A 9,618-nucleotide genomic window follows, 5' to 3' on the forward strand; every position below is an offset into this window, starting at 1 on the left:
TCTTACAAGATAGCCTTTATGTGGTTAAGCCATAGGGGTGAAAAAAAATCTAAGATTATTTTTAGTACCTCCCTTCTCCTAACCCTCATTTCTCACATTCCCAGCAAAACAGTTTTGCTTTTCCTTTGGAAGATCAGAAATGCAGACACTCACCATCCCTTGTCAGGTTCATGCCACCGAACACCAAAGGCCCAATGAACTGGGCTTTGATATCTCCCTCCAGGTAAACAAATATTGTAGGCAGGTTCTTATCTGGATAGTTGGGAATGCAGGTGGTGGAGATGGCTTTGATGAATTTCACATCTCTGAACTTCTTCGCAAGCCCGCTCATATGTTGATTTATTAAGGCACAGAGTGGAATTCTGTGAGGAACAGCAACATAAGGTCAAAACAATACACAAATGAAATAGTAAACTCCTCCAGAAGAAATCTCAGAATTATCAGGTTAATGAGTAGCATTTCTGGAAAAATGCTACTAAATACTAAATACTCTAAATACTTTTGTTGTCAGCATTTGAGCATTCAAAGGAGATCAGCATCACTGGAGATTTTGGTGCGTGGTGGGTTTTTTGTTTTAATATATTAGTAATGCAACCTTCCCCTCTATCCCTTTTATATAAAAGGAAATTGGTTTATGAATTTCAGATACTTAGAAATTGCATAAGCAAGGGCAAAATAAAAGGAAAAGCTGCTCCTGAAAGAAATTATGCAAATGAAGATCAATACCTGTGAGGCAATTACAGACAAAGAACAGCAGCAAGTATTAATAACCCTTCCAAAAAATTCTTTAGATGTTAACAGACCTTTTAAACAAGCTTTTCTATCATGGTGACAGGAATGGAAACCTTGCTCACTCCATTTGTATGCCACCAGAAACCAAGCTAAATACACATAGATCCTTCTTATTCACAGCCCCTTGCATTTTATCCAGAATAATTTCCAAAGCTTGGATATTTCAGTGGCAGCAGCTACCTCTATGGCAGCTGTATGGCACACATCATGCTATATTGTATAGATGTACAAAAAGCCACTTCATAGTAACATCATTCTAGAATGAAGTTCAGCAATCCTGACTCAACAGTATTAAAATTACTGATTTGTTCTTATTTCTYAGAACTCCAGAATCATTTCCTTAGCTTCACAATAACTACATGTTTACTTTGGAGCATTTTCAGCTATTGACAGGGAAAGCTTTAATGGTTAAAAGCAAATTCTTACCCTTGTTTGTAGAGGTGCAGGACTACCCATATACCTTTTCCAGCTTTTGTAACTTCTTGAACRTAATCTTTTCCTGAAATCTCCAAAACTTCCCCGAATTTATTCTTCATTTGAGCTGCCTTCATTTCTGCTAACCTCTGCTGCCTGAATAGACAAGAATGGAAAAGACATCCTGTGAACAGATRCATTTTTTCACAGAACAACTTGAAGGAGCTGGTTGAAACCTAGACTTCAGAGACACAAACTTCTCTTAACCCTAGAGCAATAAAAGCCAAATGACACAGTAGATGCTCTCGCATTTGAATCATAAGGTAAAACAACCAAGATGCAAGAAGTACAACTATGTTTAATAAAATGCTTTTTTCTCCTCATTTCTGGCCTCACTAGACGTTTCTTTTGCACATAATACACTACCAAACTAAATGGCAAAAACCATGAGAAAGGTTATGAGATAGAGGRAAACCAACACTAATTATGCAAATCTGCAGCACCTTAATCTCATTCACACAAAAATTAGGAAATATTTGAGGTGATTTTCAAAGCTCTCAGGATCCCCAGCCATGCACTCACCAGGTGCACATTATCTCTGCAAAGCCACATTGTAGATAAAGGATACTAAAATCAAATGCTGTTATCCTTTTAAAGACACTTAGAAGCTGCACAAGAGACAAGAAACACGACCCTCTTTTTCCATCATCCTAAAAACATCTTTTCTCTTTAACAATATCTAAAAGCATATAAAAGGAAGACCCTCCAATTATCATTAAAGTCAAATTCTACAAGCTGCTCTGACCTGTACATTTCAATAGCTTTCTCATCTTCCTCATTAAATTCATCTTCGTTCTCTTCTAGCTCTTCCAGAGTCATGTCCTCGTAAGTTTTCACTAGAATGAAAGAAACATCAAATCAGCAAAAACCTCATTCCAGGACCAAAACTTATCATTTTTTATCAGTCCAACRGAATTTATGGACTCTAAGGACAGATTAATAGGAAATGTATGGTGGTGTTTTCTTTCTTTTTTGGGTATTATCTTAGATTAACAGAATGGCTTGGGTTGAAAGAGAGCATAAAGATCATCCAGTTCCAATCCCTCCTKACAGGGCAGGGACAMCTGTCACTAGACCAGGTTGCTCAAAACCCCATCCAACCTGCCTTGAACACTTCCAGGGATGGGACATCCACAACTTCTCTGGACAGCCTGTTCCAGTGCTTCACAACTCTCAGAGCAAAGAATTTCTTCTTAATATCTAATCTAAGCCTATTCTTCACCTTAAGGTCATTGCCTATCTATCATTATATGGAAAGTTGGAAATTCCCTTAGGAGTTGGGACTTAAACGATCCTTTTAAAGTGGATTGCTTCTAACTCAGGATACCCTATGGTTCTATTCCATGATTTGAAAAAGTCCCTTCCTAACTGTCTTGTCAGTCCCTTTGGGCACTGGAAGGTGCTACAGTTCTCCCTCAACCCTTCTCTTCTCCAGGCTGAGCAGCCCCAGCTTTCTCAGCCTGTCATCATTATTCCTACTGGATTCCTAGAAAGTGTTAATGTGCTTTAGACATACAGATGGAAACCACACGAGGGAAAGGCCTCTGAACTGAAGGCTGCCTAGACTAGCACCCAGCTACCAGCATGAGCTTTCAAGTTTAGCAGCTGCAGCACAGACATACACATTTACCTGGTAGACTCCTTTTGCACTGTTCTCGTTTCAGTTTTCAGTTACTTCCACAAAAATACAGAGCTGACACAAAGAACAGTTTTCCTGTGCTGGAAGAACCCATGTGTTCAGGAATGTATTTAAATGGTTGATAGCATTAACAGCATCACCCTGCACAGATGAAGCTTTGGTAGTCCTACAGACTTGGAAAATGATACATTGCTTTACAGGCATATAAACATTGTTGGTGGCCATTTCTTTGAACAAACTTTCTCCAGAAGCCMTTCCAAGACTTGTCCGCTTTGGCTGATCACTCACCAAGAGATTTCTGAAGGATGGCRAACTGCTCCTCTTCCTTCGCACGCTCCTGTTCCTCCACGTTTTCCTTTGGAGGAAGGATACCTTTCTTGCGCAGAATGTCATTCCACTCGGTGTCTTTATTTGGATCCTAGAACAGAACAACGAATGGRTAACATCTCTTCAAGGTAAACTTTACCACTTTCAGAACTCAACACAACTGCTAAGCTGGTYACTGGTGCCAGAAAGTCACAGTGCAAATCCTCCTGATGATGAGGCTTCTTTCCAGTCCCAGACCTGCAGCACCCACTCACAGAACATACAGGCAGTCTTGGTTGGGTACCAAAGCTTGAAGCATTGTAACCACTACTGCATCTCTCACAAAGTGAAATAAAAGGAGAGGGTATCAGCACGGTAACAGGGGAGCATGCTGGCCAGAGAGGTCCCTTACAGGCCCTCAGTAGGRCAAGCCACCAAATGCCACCAATGGGCATTGCACCAGGAAGCACTGGTGACAAAGCACCAGCCTTGCAGACCGAACTCTCAGTATGTGGGAAGTCTCCTTGGTAGGTTCAAGTCAGAGTGACTATGTAAATAGAGAAAAGCAAGCAGACTCTGCCAGCCAAGTTAAGGACTGGCTACAGAATCAGATCTAAATCTACAGCTACACTATTCCTGAGACTTTACTGTAAAATAGTTGCAATAATCCTGCAAAACAAGGTCAACAGACCCCTGTCTATTGCTGAGAAGCTCAGTATAAGACTTCCCTATTTAGCAGACAATGCAATTTTTTTAAAATACATTAAATCTCAGTGATAAGCACCCACAGGATGATTGTGCTTCCTTGGTCTCTTGGCCTAGGTCCACTTTGAAAACTAAGCACGCCTACTGCTTTGCTACWGCTTGTATCAGTAAGCTTACACTAGGTCTGCTCACAGCCATATAGCCACATCTCTTCTCAGACTTAAACCCCAGTACTTATGGACTATCGGGACAGAAAGGGACGGATAGGGGGCAGAGGGGGAGAAGAAGAAAATAAAGAAAAAGAACGATGTAGCTCAGCCAACAGAACAACAGATTTTTAATTTTTTTTTCTGTCTCTGACCGTGGTCATCTTTCCCACGACGCCGCATGTTACTATCGTTTACTAACACGCTGATGCACTGCCTGAAACGCCCACCCGCTCACTACAGAAGTGAAGTACCGTATTTGCAAAAAAAAAAAAAAAAGCAACAAGCCGCCACAAACCCAACCATGGAGCTTCCAAACACCACCGCCGCGTAACAGACACCCCCGCCCCGAGACAGAGGCACAAACCGGGCCGCTCCCCCGCGGCTGCCCCGGGCACTCGGGCGGGGAGGGCGGCCCGCGGCTGTCGGCGGAGCCCCAGCGCGGTACGCGGCCCCAGCCCTCGGCCCGGCCGGGCTCACCCACACGGCGGATGCGGGGACACGGGGGCACCGCGGCTGCTCACCTGCATCCTGCCGGCGGGGCCGGGGCCGTGCCCGGGCAGCGGCGGCAGCGCTGGGTAAGGCCGGGCAGGGCCGGTCCCGGTCCCGGCGTGCGCGGCGCGGCCGGAGGAGGCGGCGCTCCCCAGCGGGGCGGGCACAGCCGCTTCCCGCACCGCCTTATAAGGCCGGGCCCGGCGGCGTGAGGGCCTGCGTGTCACTGCGCTTAGAAAGGATCCCGGAATGGGATGGGTTGAAAGGTAACCGTAAGATCACAAAGGTTTAGGGTTGAAATCATGACATCATTACGGCAGAGGCACCTTCCACTAAACCAGACTGCTCCCCTTGCAACCTGACCTAGAATTACTGTGCTTGAGCAAAAAGGTTGGATAGATGATCTACTGTGGTCCCTTTCAATCTTACCCATTCTGTGATTCCCTGTAACACTTACCACTTCTCTAAGCCTTTTTTATCTGCTTGCGTTTCATATCCTGCTTTATTTCCCCACTGGTTTATCTTCTTTTCCATTTCTGTGATAAAATCAGCAAGTAAGCCTATATTATCAATTATTAGGTGTAATTACCTGAACTTGTCATATTAGGATTGGCTCATAGCCAACCAACATTGCCAGAAATTAGTCTCTATATAGGTACTTTTATTTTAGTTTTGAGTGCATATTAAAGTATGACTCAAACACTGAGAAGTGTGGTGATACGAATCTGTTGGGGTTCTACACCCCATTCCATACAAATGGGCGCTTGGGCCTGCCCTTCCAAAGAACTGAGCAGATCTTTGCAGCTTTCTTCTCAAAGACACACAGCAGAGAAGAGGGAAGAGTCATGCTCCTGCCTCCCTTCCCCTCCTTTTATGCTCCAGTCCAATGGAGAGCATGCTCACCCAGAAAAGGGGAGCCCAGAGCTCAGTCCCCAGAAAAGARCCCTGCACAATCTGCCAGCAGGCCTGAAGAGTGTGTTTGGCATGTGGAGAAAGGACTGTCTCAGCTCTGACAAGGGCCTGAAATGAAAATTCAGAAGCCCCACTGCAACACATTTTAAGATCATKGCCGTCCCATTATCAGCCAGTTGCTCTGAGGTGGGCTGGCCAGTTTCCCTGTGCTAGGTCTGGGTTACTGAAGGGAAGGCACAGCCACCTTTTCTGCCTTGAATTGGAAGGAAGGAACAACTGTGCTTTGCGGGGATATCAAGCCTTAMGGTGAGCATTTGGACGTGYAGAGGGTGCCCCATACTGGTTGTTYARTGCCCTGAGGTGCTKGGAAACTCAGCCTCACTCAGCTTGGACTAAATGCTCTTCCTTGTGGAAAAAGTGGGTGAGTGCCACAAACACAGATGCTGTGCTCTGACCCACAGTTKGTATCTGGCAGGCAGACCCACAGGCTGAGCTGTTCACGATGGTTTTGATGTCGGAATGTTTTGCCAAAGCCTGGGCATCTGCGAGTACCCTCTGGTTCAAATAGTCATCTTTGGTGGCTGAAATGCTCTTCACACCCACGGCTTTTGTATGTTGCTGCTTGGAACCTACTTTGAATGCCAGAAAACAAACACAGAAAGAGCCTGAGCAGTAAGTGAGCACTCATTTTTTTTAAAAAAGTGCTTAAAAATATTCATTTGCCAGAGGTGAGATTTTTGCCCAGATGGACTGAGAGGAGCTAGTCAAGCTCCCTCAGCACCAGAACCACAGTAAACCCTAAACCCCATCTGGGACRGGGAGTTACCAGAAGAGGGGGCAGAAGTCTAAATCTTAGGAGCAGCCCCATCACATCACTTGGTGGGGCTCAGACAGCGAGAACCATGCATTACTCTGTCCAGGACACATGTAAAGCAAAATATGGCTTCCCCCTCCCACCCAACTAAAATATTTGTAAAGCCCATTTTCCATATATAGTTTTTTTATCAAGCTTCAGCAGGAAGGACTGTTTTTACACATAGAGTACAGACAGAAATAGTCCAGCCAGAGTGGGTGACAACTGGCAATGAGACTGAAATACAGCTACAGCTCAGCCCTTGGAGACAACCTGGCTTCTTCATCCTCATCCCAGCCAATTTGCTTCTGACCGGCATTTCGTCATTTTGCCCGAAATAAGGGATTAGGTGAAGGAAGATGAAGCACATGTGCAAATGATTCATTAACTACCCCTGATGAGGAGGGAAAGTTGCTAATAAAAGGGTTCTGGGGGAAGAGGTGGGGGTGATGGTGTTGTGGGGCTTGTGAGTGGCTGAGGATAGGGTGTAGCAAGGCACAGATGAAGACAAAAGAAGAAATTTTGAAGGTAATGTGATGCATTTTTTATGAATAATGTATTATGGAAGATTTGGGGTTATTGAGGGCTTGATGTTATTTTGTAAGTTAGCTGTTTTTATTGCACAGTATGCCTGTACTGTGAGTAATTTAGGAAAATTATTGTCTGGTAATAAGCATAAGGAATTATGGCTAGAGTTGCTTGGATTTTATTAGGGGCTGGGGGGCTTTTTTTTTTCTTTTTTTAAACCTTCTTCTGATTTTTCATAAATATGAAACTTTGCTATAAAAACCCCYAGATACTAGTGTAGTGATGAGGGTTCTTGTATATTGCAAGCAGCTGTGCTGGAAGTTAGCTGTCCTATTTACTCATAAGCTAGAAATGTTATTTAAATGAGAAATTTTTGCTACTCCAGTTATAAGAGTATTCTGGCTAGGCTGAATTCCCTTCATCTTGAGGAAGTAGATGATAATTTCTGTTCTTCAGTGTGCATTGTGCTGTCCAAATCAATTCATCGTTTCCCTGGTGTAGACCTCCAGCAGTACTCTCTTCGCAGTCACAGAATACCACTTAGGGAATTAATTTAAAACCCTGTATGAAAATATYCTGGAGTATTTTGGGTACAACAAGCTGTAGGCGACAAGAATTTTTTCATTTTTAGATTTAAAATGGAAGGAATTTGTAACTTGATAGTAGAAGAAGTTGTAATACAGATTTCTCTTGGAGGAAGAGACAGGCCTGGCCTCAAGTTAGCTTTGAGGTCACAGTTGTGGTGCTTTTGAAAAATCCTACTGAAGAAGTCCCACTGTGCATCAGTGCCACGTAGCAGGGTAAAGCCTCTCTTCTTCTGAGCCTTTTGCGTCTAACTTCAATAATCCTCAACAGGTTTTGCCTTCTCCTAAAAAGCAGGCTGTAAAGGRGCAATAACAGTTATAATTGTAGCTCTGTGCATGATGAACTGTGTTGTGAGGTGAGCTCATTCCTCAAGAAAAGGATGAGCTTTCACCTTGATGTGGAAGAGCAGAAAGGGTAACTGACCTTGCTGTTGGTTCCTCTTGCTATCCGTTAGCTGTAGCCTAAGTATCCAAGAATTTTTGAAGACCTACAGCCCTCGGTGTCTCCTCACCTGTCAGAATGTCTGGACATGGAAAGAAACAAGCAGTGTCTGGCAAACRTGAAAATGCATCGAGGAGAAGCAAATCAGCCAAGGCAGGCTTGCAGTTTTCGGTGGGCCGTGTCCATAGACTCCTGCGGAGAGGGCAGTACGCTCATAGGATTGGTTCTGCCGCTGCCATCTTCCTGGCTGCAGTAATGGAATACATGGTAGCCGAGGTTCTGGAGCTGGCAGGGAATGCTGCTCATGAAAACAAGAAAATGAGGATCATGCCCAGGCATATTCAGCTGGCTGTGAGAAGTGATGATGAGCTGAACAAGTTCTTTGCCTGTGTGACCATTCCTCAAGGTGGGGTTATGCCAAACATCCTCTCTCAGCTCCTTCCGAAGAAAACTTGCTGAAATGTTGCATCTTCTCAGGAACAAGGTGGTAGCCAGTGGAACTTGCTTTTCCTGGTCTGGTCTGTGCACTTATGGATGATGGGACTCAGTACCACTAATTTGTATGTGTTTGCTTCTTTGTCAAGTATTTAMCCACTAATTTTAAGGCATTTTTTGAGCTTGTAATGAAGTTTCTAGAATGCTACACTGGTCTCTTTTTCTCTTTTTTTCATGGATGGAAGAACAGAGAAAATATTTTTAAAAAACAGCCTAGCATAGCACCTGAATAACTTTTTAAAACAAGTCCAGTACATGCTTACTTTTGAAAATATGTTACAGATTACTTTTGTGAAGTAGGGAGAGGAGTCAAGACATACAGTGCTATTCCTGTGAATTTTTCTTCTATCTAGTACAGATTTGTGGTGCAGTTAGTTCATTGCCTCAGAGGTTGTTTAATTCTGCTTTAGAAGTTAAAAGGTTTTTATAGCCTTATTTCTCCTAAAACAATAGTGTATCTGCTTCTCTTCATCATGCTCCATCATGACACTAAGTTTCTGTCATGGTAAAGCATGCAGAAACTGGTGAAGCTATGTCTTCTCTCTTAACACAGATGACAAATTGAGTGTTTGTCCATTGTATGAACACATTATAAAGAACTTGAGAAGGGGTCTACCCTCCTTTTCCCTCCATAGTCCATTGGTTTTCTTCTGTGGATCAATAATTTATTTGAATAGTAATTTTTGCATCTTTTCAAAAAAGTAAAATTACTCTTCCTTATTCAGGGGTMTATAACTTACTTTCACTGTATTAACAAGCTCCAGTTCCTCTCAAAGGAAGCTTGCTCTGGTTTCTGCTTTATAGCATGTTCCTCCTCAGAGCAWATTCATTGCCTTCCTCCTGTGTACCAGGACACTCTGTGCTAGGGCAACAGGACAAGGAAAGGGTCAAGTACAAGTTGTTTTGTTGAGAGAAATAGTTCTGAAGGAGTGAGAAACTGTGAAATGCAAGAATGGAGATGAAAATGCTGTAAAAATAGAATGAGAGATACAAACCATGGAGGAAAGAGCAGCATAAATATGAGCAGGAAGTGAATGTAAAATTTATTTTCTGAGGTAGCATTTCACGATAGAATAAAGCAAAGAATCATTCCCTTTGTGGCAGGAATAACTGGGTGATTCTCTTTTCTTATGCTATAAAGTTTGTCAAGCAAGAGGATGTCAGGCTACTTTTTGGCCATTCAAGCTCTA

The 9,618-nt window shown here is 43.2% G+C and overlaps 2 protein-coding genes across 2 annotated transcripts in view; one reads left to right on the plus strand and one right to left on the minus strand.

The window, feature by feature from the left end:
* Positions 1-4,754, minus strand: part of PDCL3 (phosducin like 3) — a 6,172-nt gene extending 1,418 nt beyond the window's left edge. Inside the window, exons 1-5 of the mRNA XM_057374856.1 lie at positions 4,647-4,754; positions 3,194-3,323; positions 2,012-2,102; positions 1,219-1,362; positions 154-362 (exon numbers count right to left, since the gene is read on the minus strand). Of these exons, the coding sequence (XP_057230839.1) occupies positions 154-362; positions 1,219-1,362; positions 2,012-2,102; positions 3,194-3,323; positions 4,647-4,652 (580 nt within the window). The 5' untranslated portion in view covers positions 4,653-4,754. The remainder of the gene's footprint in view (positions 1-153; positions 363-1,218; positions 1,363-2,011; positions 2,103-3,193; positions 3,324-4,646) is intronic.
* A 3,211-nt stretch (positions 4,755-7,965) lies between these two features.
* LOC130578632 (histone H2A, sperm-like) lies at positions 7,966-8,519 on the plus strand. Its single transcript, XM_057374850.1, has one exon. The coding sequence runs from the start codon at positions 8,012-8,014 to the stop codon at positions 8,390-8,392; it is 381 nt and encodes a 126-aa protein (XP_057230833.1). The 5' UTR covers positions 7,966-8,011; the 3' UTR covers positions 8,393-8,519.
* The last annotated feature ends 1,099 nt before the right edge of the window (positions 8,520-9,618 follow it).

Source organism: Malurus melanocephalus, unplaced genomic scaffold (assembly GCF_030028575.1).
Source record: "Malurus melanocephalus ecotype Western Australia unplaced genomic scaffold, MMel_1.1 scaffold_234, whole genome shotgun sequence".
Classification (NCBI taxonomy): domain Eukaryota; kingdom Metazoa; phylum Chordata; class Aves; order Passeriformes; family Maluridae; genus Malurus; species Malurus melanocephalus.